This window comes from Carcharhinus amblyrhynchos, chromosome 8 (genome assembly GCF_965287045.1).
Source record: "Carcharhinus amblyrhynchos chromosome 8, sCarAmb.v2.hapA, whole genome shotgun sequence".
In the NCBI taxonomy this organism is placed as follows: domain Eukaryota; kingdom Metazoa; phylum Chordata; class Chondrichthyes; order Carcharhiniformes; family Carcharhinidae; genus Carcharhinus; species Carcharhinus amblyrhynchos.
This window is the reverse complement of record NC_137331.1, coordinates 126359303-126378602: the sequence shown is the minus strand read 5'-3', so window position 1 is coordinate 126378602 and position 19300 is coordinate 126359303. Positions and strand designations below refer to the sequence as shown.

Genomic DNA, 19300 nt, shown 5'->3' with positions numbered 1-19300 from the left:
GATAATAGACTCTCAAGCTTTCGGGTTAGTCCCTTCGTCAGGTGAATGGAGAGTTCTGGCCTCAGACAGAGCATGTAAAGCACAGACAGTTTAGAGATTACTGATTAGAATGCGAATCCTTACACCTAACCTGCTGTTCAAGACCTGAAGTGGCTGACAACGTGAATGGAAGGAGCACTGATCACAGGTTATAGAGATGTGTATTGTCTCCAGACAGTACAGTAAGTGAGGTTTTGCAAACCCAGGCAAGTCACGGGGGTTACAGATAGTGTGACATGAACCCAAGATCCCTGTTGAGACCGTCCTCGTGTGCAGAACTTGGCTATCAGTCTCTGTTCAGCGACTCTGCGCTGTCGTGTGTCGTGAAGGACGCCTTGGAGAATGCTTACCCGAAGGTCAGAGGCTGAATGCCCGTGACCACTGAAGTGTTCGCCAACAGGAAGGGAACAGTCTTGCCTGGTGATTGTCGAGCGATTTTCATCTACGACAACGGATGAATGAACATCGCTCGACAATCACCAGGCAAGACTGTTCCCTTCCTGTTGGCGAACTCTTCAGTGGTCACGGGCATTCAGCCTCTGACCTTCGGGTAAGCATTCTCCAAGGCGGCCTTCACGACACACAACAGCGCAGAGTCACTGAACAGAGACTGATAGCCAAGTTCCGCACACATGAGGACGGTCTCAACAGGGATCTTGGGTTCATGTCACACTATCTGTAACCCCCGTGACTTGCCTGGGTTTGCAAAACCTCACTTACTGTACTGTCTGGAGACAATACACATCTTTATAACCAGTGATCAATGCTCCTTCCACTCACATTGTCAGCCACTTCAGATCTTGAACAGCAGGTTAGGTGTAAGGATTCGCATTCTAATCAGTAATCTCTAAACTGTCTGTGCTTTATATGCTCTGTCTGAGGCCAGAACTCTCCATTCACCTGACGAAGGGACTAACCCGAAAGCTTGTGAGCCTATTATCAAATAAATCGGTTGGACTAAAACCTGGTGTTGTCAGACTTTTTACTCTAGTTTTTCATACAGTGCACACTGGACCCTTTGCATCTGTTACTAATAATTCTCTTGCTGATCTTGGATTCTTTGAGGTGGCATGGAAAAGGAATTTCGAGATGTAACTCACTGTAAATATGCTGGATTTTCTTTTTTATTAATTTGGCACAGTAGCACAGTGGTTCACACTGCTGCTTCAGAGCTCCAGGGACCTGGGTTTGATTCCAGGCTTGGGTCACTGTCTGTGTGGAGTTTGCACATTCTCCTCGTGTTTGCATGGGTTTCCTCCGGATACTCCGGTTTCCCCCCCACAGTCCAAAGATGTGCGAGTTCGGTTGATTGGCCGTGCTAAAATTGCCCCTTAGTGTCCTGAGATGTGTAGGTTAGAGGGATTAGTGGGTAAAATATATAGGGGTAGGGCCTGGGTGGGATGTGGTCGGTGCAGATCCGATGGGCCAAATGGTCCCTTTCTGTACTGTAGGGTTTCTATGATTTGTGGGACATGGGTGTCACTGGCTGGCCAGAATTTATTGTCCATCCCTAGTTGGTGGTGGTGAACTGCCTTTTTGAATCGCTGCAGTCCATGTGCTGTGGATTGACTCGCGATGCCATTAGGGAAAAAAGGTCCAGGATTTTGACCCAGCATCTGGCTATTCATTTCACATTTTCACCAAGATTTCCTAATCTCCCTCTCACTTTGGTCAAGCCTGGCAGCAAAGTAAACTTGGCAACCAGACAACACCCCTTTTCACGTGGTATAAATTGTTGTTCCATTTAACATTTGGTATTCTTGCATCTGTCCTGATGAGTGCAAGACAAAAAGCTTCCACAGCATGTATCTCCTTTTAGCAATACTTCTATATTCCTGAGTGACTAGGTTTAAGACAATTGGCAAAAGAAGCAATGGAAACAAGAGAACCTTTTTCCACAGTGAGTGCTTAAATATGCAGTGTGCTGGCGGTGCGTGCGCTGGCAGTGCATGCGGTGCGTTTTTACATCCTGTCAGGTTTTTACAGCCACAGGTGATTCGGTCCGCCTTGTTGGCCAACAGGGGCATACATACGGTGGGTTGTGCGAGGGCTGCTCTTGGATGTTGCTTCGAGAGTTGCCTAGTGCTTCACGTCGTTAGTGTACGCTTAAGCTGAACCAACTGACGGGCAACACGACAGCTCAGTGACTATCACTGTTTGCTGTGCAGATACAGGGACCCGGGTTGGATCTCCAGCTTGGATCAATGTCTGTGGGAGTTTGCACGTTCTTCCCGTGCTTGCATGGGTTTTCTCCGGGTGCTCCGGTTTCCTCCCACATCCCAAAAACATGCTTTTTAGGCTGATTGGTGTTAACAAATTGTCCCTGAATTGGATCTCCCTTAATCTGGCGCACATATAATTCTCTAAATTTGATTTCTGATAGACAAAATTAGATTTCTAAAAAGACTAAATTAGATTTCTGATAGACAAGGGGATTAAGGGTTATGGGGTGAAAGCGGGAAAGTGGAACTGATCCACTTCAGATCAGCTGTGATCTTATTGAATGGCGGAGCAGGCTCGAAGGGCTAGATGGCCGACTCCTGCTCCTATTTCTTATGTTCTTAAATTTGCACCCCTTTATTGTGGAGTGATAAAATGGGCGGCACGGGCTTGTCGGGCCAAAGGGCCTGTTTCCTGTGCTGTTCTTTGTTCAGGTGAGAGGCAATGCTCTGAAAACTTGTGTTGTGTTGTGAGATTTCTTACTGTGCCCACCCCAATCCAATGTCGGCATCTCCACATCATGGAAATATATTGCCGTTCTTTCACTGTCACAGGGTCAAAATCCTGGATCTCCCTCTGAAACAGCAGTGTGGCTGTCCTGACATCTCAGGAACTGCAACAGTTCGCAAAAACAGCTCACCACCTCCTTCTGAAGGGCAACTAGGAAAGGACAATATAAAATCGTAGAATCCCTACACTGCAGAAGGAGGTCCATCAAACGTACACCGATGTCCCTTGTAGAGTATCTTACCCAGGCCTTCTCCCTATAACCCCACACTTTTTACCATGGCTAATCCATTTAACTCATGTCCTGGGATACTAAGGGGCAATTTAGCATGGCCCGTCCATCTAATCTGTGCAACTTTGGAGTGTGGGAGGAAAGACAAGCATACACGGGCAAAATGTGCAAACTTCACACACACAGTGATCCAAGCCCGGAATTAATCCTAGGTCCCTGGTGCCATGCGGCAGCAGTGCTAACCATTGTGCCACCATGCCACCCTAATAAATGCTGGTCTAACTGGCAACACCATATCTCGTAAATTTTTTCTTAGGTAATTCCTGTCATTGTTGTCTGCACCCTCTTCAGTGCCTGTATATCCTTTTTATAATGTGGTGACTAGAACAGCTCACAATACTTTCAATGTCGGCTAACTAAGTTTCAACGCATGTTTAGGAACCTCCCTTGTGCCCACTTCTTTCCATTAGTAATAAAGCCTAGTGACTGGTTTAGCTTCTTTTATACCAACCAATTTATAAATAACACTGAGATAAGCGACCAGTGAATCACTCCTAACTTGATGATGCTGTTTGAGGATTCTGGGAGAATTTCTCTGTGCTTTTTCTTATCCATTCATTCAAACAAGGAGTGAGGGAGGACCTTGGTTTAATATCTTATGTGAAAGATGGCATCTCCAGCAGAAACTCCCTCTGTGTGGGCTGCTTTCTCAGGCCTCCATACTGATTCGTCCTAATGCAAGAGCATAAATTACCTGATTTATTCAATTGCACAACATGTCAGCCTCCGTCCATAAACACCCCCCGCCAACCCAGCCTCAGCCCCAGTTCTGTCTTCGGAGCTCTGCAAGCTTATTACCCCTCAAGCACCCATCGAAGTTCCTTTTGAAATCACTGATTATTTTTGCTTCCATCACCCTTGTGGGCAGTGAGTTCCAGGTCATTGCTAGTCACTGTTTAAAATATTCCTCCTCACATCCTCCCCGTATCTCATGGAACAGTACAGGCCCTTCGACCCTCGATGTTGTGCCGAGCTATGTCCGAAACCAAGATCAAGCTATCCCAGTCTCTATTGTTCTGGTGTGCTCCATGTGTCTATCCAATAACCGCTTGAAAATTCCTGAAGTGCAGGCAGTGCATTCCACTGAGTAAAGAATCAACCTTGGACATCTCTCTTATACCTCCCATCATGAACCTTATAGTTATGCCCCCTAGTAATAGCTACATCCACCCGAGGAAATAGTCTCTGCATGTCCACTCTATCTATTCCCCTCATCTTATAAACCTCTATTAAGTCGCCTCTCATCCTCGTCTGCTCTAAAGAGAAGAACTCCAGCTCCCTCAATCTTTCCTCATAAGACCTACCCTCCAAACCAGGCAGCATCCTGGTAAATCTCCTCTGCACTCCAATGGTTCCACATCCTTATAGTGAGGTGACCAGAACGGCACACACTATTCCAAATGTGGCCTCACCAAGATCCTGTACAGTTGCAGCATAACCCCACAGCCCTTAAACCCTAACACCCTGTTAATAAACGCTAACACACTATAAGCCTTCTTCATGGCTCTATCCACTTGAGTGACAACCTTCAGAGATCTGTGGATATGAACCCCAAGATCTCTCTGTTCCTCCACATTCCCCAGAACCCTGCCATTGATCCTGTAATCCGCATTTCAAGTTTGTCCTACCAAAATGAATCACCTCGCACTTAGCAGGGTTAAACTCCATCTGCCACTTTTCTGCCCAGCTCTGTGTCCTATCAAAGTTTCTTTGCAGCCTACAAGAGCCCTCCACCTCATCCACTACTCCACCAATCTTGGTGTCATCAGCAAATTTACTAACCCACCCTTCAGCCCCCTCTTCCAAGTCATTGATAAAAATCACAAATAGCAGAGCACCCAGCACTGATCCCTGTGGTACACCGCTGGTAACTGGCCTCCAGTCTGAAAATTTTCCCTCCACCACCACCCTCTGTCTTCTATGATACAGTCAGTTATTTATCCAATCGGCCAAATTTCCTTCTATCCCACACCTCCTTACTGTCTTCATGAGCCTACCATGGGGAACCTTATCAAACGCCTTACTAAAATCCATGTATACGACATCAACTGCTTTACCTTCATCTACACACTTAGTTATCCCCTCAAAGAATTCAATCAAATTGTGAGGCAGGGCTTATCCCTCACGAAACCATGCTGACTATCCTGGATTAAACTGTATCTTTCCAAATGGTCATAAATCCTATCTCTCAGGACCCTTTCCACTAAAGTAAGACTAACTGGCCTCTAATTACCAGGGTCATTCCTATTTCCTTTCTTGAAGAGAGGAACAACATTCACCACTCTTCAGTCCTCTGGCACAATCCCCATGGTAAAAAGTCTGACAACACCAGGTTTTAGTCCAACCTATTTATTTGATAATATACTCACAAGCTTTCGAGGGACACCCTCTTCGTCAGGTGAATTCGTCAGATTCACCTGATGAAGAGGGTGTCCCTCGAAAGCTTGTGAGTATATTATCAAATAAATAGGTTGGACTAAAACCTGGTGTTGTCAGACTTTTTACTGTGTTTACGCCAGTCCAACGCCGGCATACCCACATCATGACAATCCCCATGGACAGTGAGGACCCAAAGATCAAAGCTAAAGGCTCCACAATCTCATCCCTTGCCTCCCAAAGTATCCTAGGATGTATCGCATCTGGCCCAGGGGGTTCATCGACCCTCAGGTTTTTCAAAATTGCTACTACATCTTCCCTCAGAACATCCACCTCCTCCATCCTATCAGCCTGTATCACACTCTCATCTTCAAAAACATGGCCCCTCTCCTTAGTGAACACTGAAGAAAAGTATTCATTCAACGCCTCTCCTATCTCTTCTGACTCCATGCACAAGCTGTCACTACTATCCTTGATTGGCCCTAACCTCACCCTGGTCATTCTTTTATTTCTCACATAAGAGTAAAAAGCCTTCGGGTTTTCCTTTATCCGAGCTGCCAAGGACTTCTCATGCCCCCTCCTAGCTCTCCTGAGCCCTTTCTTTAACTCATTCCTAGCTACCTTGTAACCCTCAAGCGACCCAACTGAACCTTGTTTTTTTCACCCTTACATACACTTCCTTTTTCCTCTTGACAAGACATTCAACCTCCTTTGTGAACCATGGTTCCCTCACTCGGCCATTTCCCTCCCTGCCTGACAGGGACATACCTATCAAGGACACGCAGTATTTGTTCCTTGAACAAGCTCCACTTTTCATTTGTGTCCATACCTGTCAGTTTCTGTTCCCATCTTACGCTCCCTAATTCTTGCCAAATTGCATCATAATTGCTGTCTCTTTCCCAGAACTTTAAATCTATGCCCCCTGTCCACCCTGCCTGTCTTGTAACATCAACCAATGGGAATAGCTTTTCTTTGTTTACATTCTCTAAACCTGTCATAATCTAGCTCATTCCTCTCAGATCTCCCCTTAATTGCAATCATATTATCTAACAGTGAGGCCCTTCACCCCATTGAGTCTGCATCAATACGTGAGAAATACCTGACCTGCCACCTTGCTTTGCGTTATTCTGTCTCTCTTAATCTGAGCTGCTAATATAGATTGTAAATAACTGAGGCTCCAGCACTGGCATTTCACCAGTCACAGCCTGCCAACTTGAAAATACCCCATTTATCCCTACTTTCTATTAGCCAATCATCTACCCATGCTGGAACATTTATGAAGAGAGATTGGATAGGCTTGGATTGTTTTTGTTGAAGCAGAAAAGACTGAGGGGTGACCTGATCGAGGTGTACAAGATTATGAGGGACCGAATGGATAGGGAGCAGCTGTTCCTCTTAGTTGAAGCGTCAGTTACAAGGGGCACAAGTTAAAAGTGAGGGGTGAGGTGTTTAAGGAGGAATTTGAGGAAAAACGTTTTACCCAAAGGGTGGTGATGGTCTGGAATGCGCTGCCTGCGAGAGTGGTAGAGGCGGGATGCCTCACATCCTTTTTAAAAAAAAGTGTCTGCATCAGCACTTCATAACATTCAGCGTGGGTGGCACGGTAGCACAGTGGATAGCACTGCTGCTTCACAGCTCCAGGGTCCTGGGTTCGATTCCCGGCTCGGGTCACTGTCTGTGTGGAGTTTGCACATTCTCCTCCTGTCTGCGTGAGTTTCCTCTGTGTACTCTGGTTTCCTCCCACAGTCCAAAGATGTGCAGGTTAGGTTGATTGGCCATGCTAAGAAATTGCCCCTTATTGTCCAGGGATGCTTAGGTTAGAGGGATTAGTGGGTATAATATGTCAGGATATGGGGGATGGGCCTGGGTGGGATTGTGTTTGGTGCAGACTCGATGGGCCAAAGGGCCTCTTTCTGCACTGTAGGGTTCTATGATTCAGGGCTATGGGCCAAGTGCTGGTAGATGGGGCTAGGTGGGAGTTCAGGTGTTTTTAAATGTGTGGGTGCGGTCTCTATGGGCTGAAGGGCCTCTTCTGCACTGTATCGTTATATGTGACCCAACTACAATGAGCCCTTATCTTTTGTGTGGCACATCATTAGCATGCCTTTTGCAAAAGAAATAGGATTCCATCTTTTTAAACCCATGTTGATTTAACTTGATTATAATCTCATTTTCTATGTGTACTGTTAAAATTTCCTGTGTAATAGATTTGAACTCATGACTCTTGGGTTCTCAGTGCAGAAGCAGAGCTGCTGTTATTGTATCCTTGGCATGTATACCTGGCACTGGTTTACACAGCACGAATAATCTTTGAGGAAGGGCCACCTGTATCTTAGGGATGGAAGGTTGGGTATTTAATATAATGCCACATTGCCCTCTTCCACCGCAGCTCACCGGTTCAGGGTTCACAATGGGCGAATGGGGCTGAGTGAGGGATATGCTAATACGTGGTTGTTCTTTGCGTTGCAGATTTCTTACTGTGGATAAATGGTTCTGGGACTGTTCTTCATATTAATGGGACCATTCACAGTGCTGGCACTCCGCTGTGCCCCTCTGGCCCCAATTCAAAATCCACTGAGAACCCTACTACCCTCCATATTCAACCTGACATCCCCTCCCTCACCTCAGAGTTCCAGAAGTTCTCACCCTTTGGGCTTGACGAGGTGGCAGCGAAGGAGAAGGCAGATGGCGACCTGACAGCGGATGTGGATTATGTCACTCGGATCCAGCCCCCAAGCAGCGGTGGCCGCTCCATCCTGACCAGCTCAACGATCGAGTACAATGCTTATTATCCCCCTTCGAACTACTACAGCAGCCTGACCAAGGAGCAATCGCTGGAAAGCCAAGAGAGCTCCACGCTTAGCAGCCCGTCTGACTGTTTGAACCAGGTCCCCAACACCACCAGCTGCTCACCAGTCATGGGCTCCAGCTCCCTCTTCCAGTTCCCCATCGGAAAGATCCTGGATGAGGAAACAGAGGCAGCCCCCCAGAACCAGGAACACAATCTTTTCAGACAGGAGGAGTCGGCCCCAGGTTTTTATGACAGTCCTCATTACCCTGAGAGCCAGGGCAGTGTTGGACATGTGGAATTGGTGAGCCCAGTACCAGCACCTCTACAGATCTCCAACCAATCACCACTGATTGAGAAAGAGAGACACCCGGACATGGAACAAGTGAACAGGTAAACACAGTAATCATTGGCCAGTCACTCAGTCGGCATGAATTTGATTCTTACGTTGACCAGCTAGTTAAAAATGACCAATGCGGTTTTTTTGCCCTCTGGAGGGGGGGCAGATCAGTGGCATTGTGTGCTGTGGAGGAGCTAGAGATTATTTAATTGTGCAACCGAGCAGTTTCAAGATCCAACAGTGGCAGTGTTGGAGGCTGAAAGACTTGTGAGAGCTTTGGTGTGTTAATCCTGGGCAGGTTGTTACTGAGCTGAGCTACCTGCCCAGTCTGTTAAGGTTCATCAGTAACACATCCTCTTCCCCACTTCCCACAGGATTGTGATGTCAGTCAATGACAAATGGCATTACTGCCACAACTCGGACGTGCTGGTGGGGTCTCGAGCAATGCGGGATCGACACCTGCGACTACTAGGATATACCATTCTGCAGGTACAGTGCTTAACTTCATCAAATCATTGAGAATTACAGCACAGGAGGAAGCCATTTAGTCTATGCCAGCTCTTTGGTAAAATACTTCCAATGCCTTTCACTCTCCCCATAGTCCTGTATCAATCCCCAAACTAATCCCAGTGCCCCGCTCTCTCCCCATAGCCCTGTATCAATCCCTAAACTAATCCCCCTGCCCCTGCTCTTTCCCCATAGTTGTGTAAATTTATTTTTCTCAGGTACATGTCCAATTTCCTTTTGAAATGATTTTTGTTTTCCATTTCCACTAATATCACAGGTAGTGTGTTCCAGGTTATTACCACTTGCTGTATAAAACATTCTTCCTCACATCCTGCTGTATCTCTCACCCAAAATCTGCAATCTGTACCCCCACTAGTCCTTGTTCATCAGCAATAGGAAAAGAGGTGCACCTTTATCTTCCTGCCTGCTCCCCATATCCCTTCATCCCATTATTAATTAAAAATCTCTTCTTCTCTCCTCAAATGTGATTAGTGTTCCGGCATCCACTGCACTTTGGGATAGAGAATTCCACAGATTCACAACCATAAGAACATAAGAAATAGGAGCAGGAGTCGGCCATCTAGCCCTTCGAGCCTGCCCTGCCATTCAATAAGATCATGGTTGATCTGAAGTGGATCAGTTCCACTTTCCCGCTTTCTCCCCATAACCCTTAATTCCCTTGTCTGTCAAAAACCTATCTACCCGTGACTTCAATATATTTAGCGAGGTAGCCTCCACCACTTCAACGGGTAGAGAATGCCAGAGATTCACCACCCTTTGAGTGAAGAAGTTCCTCCTCAACTCCGTTCTAAACTGCACCCCCCCTTATCTTGAGGCTGTGCCCTCTAGTCCTGCTGTCCTTTCTGAGCGGGAAGAATCTCTCTACTTCTACCCTATCCATCCCTTTCATCCCTCCTCATCCTTCTAAACTCCACCGAGTACAGACCCAGTCTATTCAGTCTCTCTTCATAGTCTAACTCCCTCATCTCCGGCATCAGCCTTGTGAACCTCCTCTGCACTCCCTTCAAGGCCAATATATCCTTGCGCAAGTGCGGTGACCAAAATTGCACACAGTACTCCAGCTGTGGCCTCACCAGTGCCCTGTACAGTTGCAGCAAGACCTCCCTGCTTTTATATTCTATCCCCTCGCTATAAAGGCCAGCATCCCATTCGCCTTCTTGATCACCTGCTGCACCTGCAGACTGGGTTTTTGCGACTCATGCACAAGGACCCCCCAGGTCCCTCTGCACCGTAGCATGCTGCAGCTTTTTGCCCTTTAAATAGTAATCCCTCCTACTATTATTTCTGCCAAAGTGGATAACCTCACACTTGCTAACATTGTACTCCATCTGCCAGGTCCTCGCCCACTCGCTCAGCCTATCCAGATCCCTCTGCAGACTTTCCACACCCTCCGCACAATTTGCTTTTCCACTCCATGTCATCAGCAAATTTTGTCACCTTACACTCAGCCCCCTCCTCCAGATCATCTATATAGATGATAAATAGCTGAGGCCCCAGCACCGATCCCTGCGGCACTCCACTAGTCACCAACCACCAATCAGAACAGCACCCATTGATACCAACTCTCTGCCTCATAATAGACAGCCAATCCTCTATCCACACTAACACCTTACCCCCAACTCCGTGCCCCCTAACCTTCTGAAGCAACCTTTTATGCGGCACCTTATCGAATGCCTTTTGAAAATCGAGAAACACCACATCCACCGGTTCCCCTCTGTTTACCGCACTAGTCACATGCTCGTAGAAATCCCGTAAACTTGTCAAACACGACTTCCGCTTAACGAATCTGTGCTGCGTCTGCTCTATCAAACCATTCTTTTCTAGGTGCCTCGCTATTTCTTCTTTGGTGACGGATTCAAGCATTTTTCCAACTACAGACATTAAACCAACCGGCCTATAATTCCCTGCCTTTTGCCTGCTACCTTTTTTGAACAGCGGCGTAACATTAACCATTTTCCAATCTTCCGGCACTTCCCTGGAATCAAGCAAAGTTTGGTAAATAATCACTAAGGCACTTCTTTCAACCCTTTGAAAGAAGTGATTCCTCCTCATTTCAATTTTAAATCTAAGCCTAAACTATGGCTTGTCGTTCTAAAATGTCCAACGGGGGAAACATCTGCTCTACTTCGATCCTGTCGATCTACTTTAATATCTTATAAACCTTAATTAGATCTCCTCTCATTTTCCTGAACTCTAGAGAACATTGGCCTTACAAGACAAATCCTTCATCTCTGGAATCAATCTAGTGAACCTTCTCTGAACCGTCTCCAGTGCATTTACAGCCTTATTCATGCAAGGGGACCAAGACCAATAACAAAGAAAAGTACAGCACAGGAACAGGCCGTTCGGCCCTCCAGCATGTGCCTACCATGATGCCCTAACTAAACTAAACAAAAAGCTTCCTGCCCTTACTCGGTCCATATCCCCCTATTCACTCCCTATTCATGTACCCATCTCATCATATATGCGTGGCACAGTGATTAACACTGCTATCTCACAGCACTAGGGGCCTGGGTCCAATTCCCATCTTGGGTCACTGTCTGTGTGGAGTTTGCACATTCTCCCCATGTCTGCATGGATTTCCCCCAGGTGCTCCGGTTTTAACATAGAACATTACAGCGCAGTACAGGCCCTTTGGCCCTCGATGTTGCGCCGACCAGTGGAACCAATCTAATGACCCTCTAACCTAAACTATTCCAATGTTATCCATATGCCTATCCACTGACCACTTGAACGCCCTTAAAGTTGGCAAGTCCACAACTGCTGCAGGCAGGGCATTCCACGCCCTTAAGGAAGAGGCTGGCTAGGGTGAACGTTGGTCCCTTAGAGGATGAGAAAGGGGACCTAGTGGTAGGGGATGGGGATATGGCTAAGGTCTTGAATAACTTTTTTGTTTCTGTCTTCACGGAGGAGGACGTGAATAATTTGCCGGGTGTCAGCGATGGAAAGGTGGTAGGACTGGAGGGTCTTAATGACATTACTGTTACTAGAGAGGTGGTGCGCGACAGACTGGAGGGGCTGATTGTGGACAAGTCCCCAGGACCGGATGGAATGCATCCGAGGGTTCTGAAAGAAATGGCGGAGGTTATAGTGGATGCCTTGGTGGTTATTTTCCAGACGTCGCTGGATTCCGGGGAAGTGCCGGAAGATTGGAAAACGGCTAATGTTACGCCATTGTTTAAGAAGGGTGCCAGGCAAAAGGCGGGGAATTATAGGCCGGTTAGTTTAACGTCTGTGGTAGGTAAAATGTTAGAATCCGTCATTAAGGAGGAAATTGCAAGGCATCTTGAAGGGAATTGCTTGATAGGGCAGACGCAACACGGTTTCATTAAAGGGAAGTCGTGTCTGACAAATTTACTGGCGTTCTATGAGGATGTGTCTAGGGCGGTGGATAGAGGAGAGCCGGTGGATGTGGTCTTTCTGGATTTTCAGAAGGCGTTTGATAAGGTACCTCACAAGAGGTTACTGCAGAAGGTCAGAGGACATGGAGTTGGGGGTAGGGTGTTAGCGTGGATAGAGGATTGGTTGTCAAATAGGAGGCAGAGAGTGGGGGTCAATGGGTGCTATTCGGATTGGCGGTTGGTGACTAGTGGAGTGCCCCAGGGGTCGGTGCTGGGGCCTCAGCTATTTACCATTTATATAGATGATCTGGAGGAGGGAACCGAGTGTAGGGTGTCGAAATTTGCTGATGACACCAAGATTGGGGGAAAGGCAAATTGTGCGGAGGGTGTGGAGAGTCTGCAGAAGGATCTAGATAGGCTGGGCGAATGGGCCAGGAAATGGCAAATGGAATTTAATGTTGGCAAGTGTGAGGTGGTCCACTTTGGTAGGAAGAATGGTAGGAAGGACTATTACTTACGTGGCGAAAAACTGCAGCAGGCAACGGTGCAGAGGGACCTCGGGGTCCTTGTGCATGAGTCGCAAAAACCCAGCCTGCAGGTGCAGCAGGTGGTCAGGAAGGCGAATGGGATGCTGGCCTTCATAGCGAGGGGGATTGAATATAAAAGTAGGGAGGTCTTGCTGCAGCTGTATAGGGCATTGGTGAGGCCGCAGCTGGAGTGCTGTGTGCAGTTTTGGGCGCCGCACCTGCGCAAGGATATTTTGGCCTTGGAGGGAGTGCAGAGGAGGTTTACTAGGCTGATACCGGAGTTGAGGGGGTTGAGCTATGAGGAGAGGCTGAATAAACTGGGCTTGTACTCGTTAGAGTTTAGAAGAATGAGGGGAGATCTCATTGAGACGTATAAGATGATGAATGGGATGGATAGGATAGAGGTGGAGAGACTCTTCCCGCTCAAAAAAGACAGTAGGACTAGGGGGCACAGCCTCAAGATAAAGGGGGGGGCGGTTTAGAACGGAGTTGAGGAGGAACTTCTTCACTCAAAGGGTGGTGAATCTCTGGAATTCTCTGCCCGTTGAAGTGGTGGAGGCTGCCTCGCTAAATATTTTCAAGAAGCGGGTTGATGGGTTTTTGATAAGAGAGGGGATTAAGGGTTATGGGGAGAGGGCGGGAAAGTGGAACTGAGCCACGACAGATCAGCCATGATCTTATTGAATGGCGGGGCAGGCTCGAAGGGCCAGATGGCCTACTCCTGCTCCTATTTCTTATGTTCTTACCCTCTGAGTAAAGAACCTACCTCTGACATCCGTCCTATAATTACCACCCCTTAATTTAAAGCTATGTCCCCTTGTGTTAGCCATCACCATCCGAGGAAAAAGGCTCTCACTGTCCACCCTATCTAACCCTCTGATCATCTTGTCTGCCTCAATTAGGTCACCTCATAACCACCTTCTCTAACGAAAATAACCTCAAGTCCCTCAGCCTTTCCTCGTAAGACCTTCCCACCATACCAGACAACATCCTGGTAAACCTCCTCTGCACCCTTTCCAATGCCTCCACATCTTTCTTATAATGCGGTGACCAGAACTGTACGCAATACTCGAAGTGCGGCCGCACCAGAGTTTTGTACAGTTGCAACATGACCTCACGGCTCCAAAATTCAATTCCTCTACCAATAAAAGCCAACACACTGTACACCTTCTTAACAACCTTATCAACCTGGGTGCCAGCTTTCAGGGAGCTATGCACATGTACCCCAAGATCTCTCTGCTCATCAACACTACCAAGAGTCCTTCCATTAGCCCTATATTCTGTACTCCTGTTACTCTTACCAAAGTGAATCACCTTACACTTTTCCATATTAAACTCCATCTGCCACCTCTCGGCCCAGCTCTGCATCTTATCTATGTCCCTCTGCAAACTGTAACATCCATCCTCACTATCTACAACTCCTCCAACTTTGGTGTCGTCAGCAAATGTATTAATCCATCCTTCTACACCCTCATCTAGGTCATTTATAAAAATGACAAACAGCGGTGGCCCCAAAACAGATCCTTGAGGTACACCACTTGTAACTGAACTCCAGGTTGAATATTTCCCATCAACCACCACCCTCTGTCTTCTATCAGCTAGCCAATTCCTGATCCAAACTGCTAAATCACCCTCAATCCCATGCATCTGCATTTTCTGCAGTAGCCTACCATGGGGCACCTTATCAAATGCTTTGCTAAAATCCATTTACACCACGTCAACTGCCTTACCCTTATCCACCTCTTTGGTCACCTTTTCAAAAAACTTGATAAGGTTTGTGAGGCACGACCTACCCTTCACAAAACCGTGTTGACTATCCCTAATCAATTTCAATTTTCTCCCACTATCAGAAAGATGTGCTGGTTAGGTGCACTGGCCAAGCTAAATTCTCCCTCAGTGTACCTGAACAGGTTCAGGAGTGTGGCAACTAGGGGATTTTCACAGTAACTTCATTGCAGTGTTAATGTAAGCCTATTTGTGACACTAATAAATAAACTTAAACTTAAAACCATCCAGATGCCTCTTCAATGTTACTAGTGTTCCTGTTTCCATCGCCTCCTCTGGCAGCACGTTCCAGGCACCCACCACTCTCTGTGTGAAAAACTTGCCCTGCACATCTCCCTTAAACTTTCCACCGCTCACCTTGAACCTGTGCCCCCTTCTAATTGACACTATTACCCTGGGGAAAAAAACCTCTGACCATCCACCCTAACTATGCCTGTCATCATTTTGTAGACCCCTATCAGGTCTCCCCTCTGTCTCTGTCTTTCCAGTGAAAACAATTCTAGTTTATTTAACCTCTCCTCATAACCAACATCCTCGAGACCCGGCAACATCCTGGTCAACCTTCTTTGCACTCTCTCCAAAGTGGCCTTACACTGGGCACCTGACCTGTGCTGTGCGGGCTGACCTTAGCCTGAGTGCAGGGAGGGATGTTTGTGTCATAGTGACTCATTGGGCTAAAGAACCTCTCACACACACAAAGCCAGCAGCACACTGTTTCAATCTAATCTGTGTTCCTTTGCTCTCACTTACAGCTGCCTTACCATGAGCTGGAAAAGCTGAATGGGATCGAGGAAGTTAAACATTATTTACGGAAAAGACTCCTGGATGTGCAGTTATGACGATCAGAGACTAGCTTTTTTGTACCCTGCTCCTGTTTCTATTTTGGAGAAGGTGATGGCACCTCCCTGTCAGCCATCAGAGCTCTCAGACGTCGGAGCACCGATAGCGATTGGAATCCTGGGGCTGCTCCATCTTTTTATTTCTCCTCTGTTTTTCAGAGTGGAACGAGAATCTTGTGTGTTTTTTTTGCTTTTGTGTGATCACATGCTAACTACTGCCAGACATTTTGTACCATCCTTGGACTGACAGGCTTTTAAACTAAGAATCTTGGAGTGTGAGTGAAGTTTTGGTTAAATTGAGAATTTGCAGGGAGGTTTCATGAAAGTTTTTTTTAATTGAGTGTTCACTGGCCCTCTCGAGGCTTGTGGCTGTCTTCCATTCTATCATTATCTCTCATCACCGTGCAACCTTCTCAATAATGAGAGGAATCCGGTTCCCATCTTCAGTAATCTTGGTCCCCGACTGAGGAAACAAGTCAGAAACTAGGTACTAACTGGCGAACCTTGGGAGCAAGACCCCAAATGCTGCTGAATTACTCCAGCATCCTCTCACTGGCACACTGCCTAAAGGGAATCTGTCTGAACCAAGTGTGAACCCTATGAAGATCAGTGAGAGAACTTGCATGTGGAGATATTCCCTTGCATCTACTGCCCTTGTCCTTGGTGGCAGAGGTAGTGGGTTTGGAAGGTGCTGCCTGAGGAGCCTTGGTGAGTTGCCGTGTGATGGTACACACGGCTGCCACTATGTCAGTGACGGATGGGATGCCAGTTAAATGGGCCGCTTTGTCCCGGGCTGCTTCAAGCTTTCTGAGTGGTGTTGGAGCTGCACTCATCCAGACAATTTAACCTGGAGTACACAATATTCTGTGTGTCACTTGTTACTGTGCGCCTGTCTGTCCATCCACTTTAACCAACAGCAGATCCTTTCTCTATAAATGATGGAATTTTGTGTGATTGTTGGAGAATTTGAATATGACGGTGAAATTGGACTGGGATCAGGTAGGATGTTTCATATTGTTCACTCGATGTGGGGTGCTGGCTGCAGGGGAGGGTGACAGGTGGGGTTGGAAGTGGTTGCTAGGGAGAGGGTGTTGATGGAAGTGGTTGCTAGGGAGAGGGTGTTGGTGGAAGTGGTTGCTAGGGGAGAGGGGATTGATGGAGATGGTTGCTAGGGGAGAGGGGATTAATGGTGATGGTTGCTAGGGGAGAGGGGATTAATGGTGATGGTTGCTAGGGGAGAGGGGATTGATGGTGATGGTTGCTAGGGGAGAGGGGATTGATGGTGATGGTTGCTAGGGGAGGGGGGATTGATGGTGATGGTTGCTAGGGGAGAGGGGATTGATGGTGATGGTTGCTAGGGAAGATGGTACTGGTGGAGGTGGTTGTTAGGGGAGTTACTAGCTGTAGTGTTGATTGGATACTGTTCAATGGGTGGGGTAGAGAATAAGGACAGTCTCAATTTGATTATGATCAGGCCTGGCTCCATATCGTCTGGAGCTGCTTTCTTTCTGTCAGTTGATATATGACAGAATGTGACTTCCACAAAATATACACCTTACCGTTGTAACAATGGACCGGGTGAGTTTGGCTGACCTGGGAACAGTAGTTAATGGTGATGATATGTTAGTGCGTGGGATATAGGTAGTCACTGGTGTGCAGAATGCAAGTATACTTTAATTCCAGTTGGGATGGGGAATGTCGGGGAGGGGGCTTCAGGGATTGGGGGTGAAGGAAGATGGGACTTATCGGGTAGTTTGGTGGGAGATGGGGAGGTCAGATAAACGTAGTGTTTTAAATCAGGTGAATTTTTGGGTGGCGGGTTTTGGGGTTTTAACAGGATCTTCTGGGTGTAGATTTGGGGTGGGTTTAAAAAGTGAATCGAACAAAAAGAGGTGAAATTACAAAGCAAATGCATCGATATCGATGTGATGTGTGTTTGAGGTCGAATATTTTTTAATGCAAGCTGTGTGGAGTGTTGCAAAGTCGAGGTTAAAGTTTATGACGTGTTTATCTCAAGGGGAGACACTGGTGGACTGACCTCTTTCTAGTTTTAAGTTGTTTGTATCAACCACAACTACTGGATGATCGATCCAGTGTGACCCTGGATTGGGATTCTAAAATACCTGAGAATAAACACACACAAGATCCTCAGACTGTCTTCATGTAAAATCATTTGAGACACTGAACATTTGAGTTTTGGAACACTAGGACATGATTCATCTCTCGCTGCCCCAGTTGTATTCTGTCGCACTGTGGATCTTCAGAATCTCTTCCCATTGCTTACTCTGTGACACAGGCCACACGGATCTGATTCCCCATCTACAATCCTGAGAGCAACGAGAATCAATGATAAGTGTGGGATTAGAGGTTTGTGTGGTGCAGACACGGTGGGGCTGGCATCTTCCCTGAACAGTATGAGACTCGGTTGGGTTATTGCAACAACCTGACAGTGTTGATGGCGGCTGGTTTTCCTGCTGTCAGACCACAGATTACCCAGATTGATTCAGTTTCACCAATTGCCCAGAGGGTTATGCTCTTTCAAATCCCAAGAAACATTCAAATTAGGAGCAGACCATTTGACCCCTCGAGCTGCTCTATCATTCAATAAGATTATGACTGATATGATTGTGGCCTCAACTCCACTTCCCTTCCTACCTCTACTCTTTCATTCTTTGTCCAGAAACGTTTAATTCACTGAATTTGTTCCTTTTTCAATGTGGCCAACTTTCCCAATCAGTAAGGAACAGGGCAAGTCAAAATCCTGGAACTCTCTCCCTGAAGCACTGTGGATGTACATACACCTCATCAATTGCAGCAATTCAAAAAAGCAACTTACCATCACCTTGTCAAGGGCAATTAGAGGTGGGCTGCAAATGCTAGCCTACTCCACATCCTGTGAATGAGCTTTAAAAAAAAACAAGCACCAGTAAGCAATACCTGCTTCCCTGTAAACAGCTCAAGAAATAACGGGGGCTTGTAAGAAAGCAGTTCAATATTTATTAGGGATTTTAATCTTCATTTGGAATGGATGAATCAAATTGGCAAAAGTAACTTACAGGAGTAATTCTCTAAATTTGCACCCCTTTATTGTGGAGTCCAAGAGGCGTAGACAAAAGTTGTAGGTACAGGAAGGATTGAAATGAGGCACTCAGTGTTAAAATAGGCGGCACGGGCTTGTAGGGCTGAGGGGCTTGTTCCTGTGCTGTGTTGTTCTTTGAGAGTGAATTTGAATCAATATTTCAGAACAATACATTTTGGAAGCAACCAGGGAACAGACTATTTTAGACCTGATAATGTGTAATGAGACATGATTAATTAATGGCCTCATTATAAGGATCCTGTAGGTAAGAGTGATCATAACATGGTTGAATTTCACATTAACAGGTAGAAAAGATTAGTCTGACCTACTGCCTTAAAGTTAAATTAAGACAGTTGCAAGATTATAAAGATAAAGTTGACTAAAATTTGAAGTTAAATTATTAGTCACAAGTAAGGCATACATTAACATTGCAATTGAGTTACTGTGAAATTCCCCTAGTTGCCACACTCCGGCACCTGTTTGCATCAATGCCCTCTAACCAGCACGTCTTTCAGACAGTGGGAGGAAACCCACCCAGACATGGGGAGACTCCACACACAGTGACCCAAGCTGGGAATCGAACCCAGGCCCCGGAGCTGAATTGATTTGATTTATTATTGTCATGTATTAGTATGCTGT

At 46.5% G+C, this 19300-nt stretch overlaps 1 protein-coding gene across 1 annotated transcript in view; it reads left to right on the top strand.

The window, feature by feature from the left end:
• Positions 1-17733, top strand: part of fastk (Fas-activated serine/threonine kinase) — a 62627-nt gene extending 44894 nt beyond the window's left edge. Inside the window, exons 8-10 of the mRNA XM_080194793.1 lie at positions 7904-8615; positions 8937-9051; positions 15496-17733. Coding sequence (XP_080050919.1) covers positions 7904-8615; positions 8937-9051; positions 15496-15582 — 914 coding nt within the window. The 3' untranslated portion in view covers positions 15583-17733. The remainder of the gene's footprint in view (positions 1-7903; positions 8616-8936; positions 9052-15495) is intronic.
• Positions 17734-19300: the final 1567 nt, after the last annotated feature.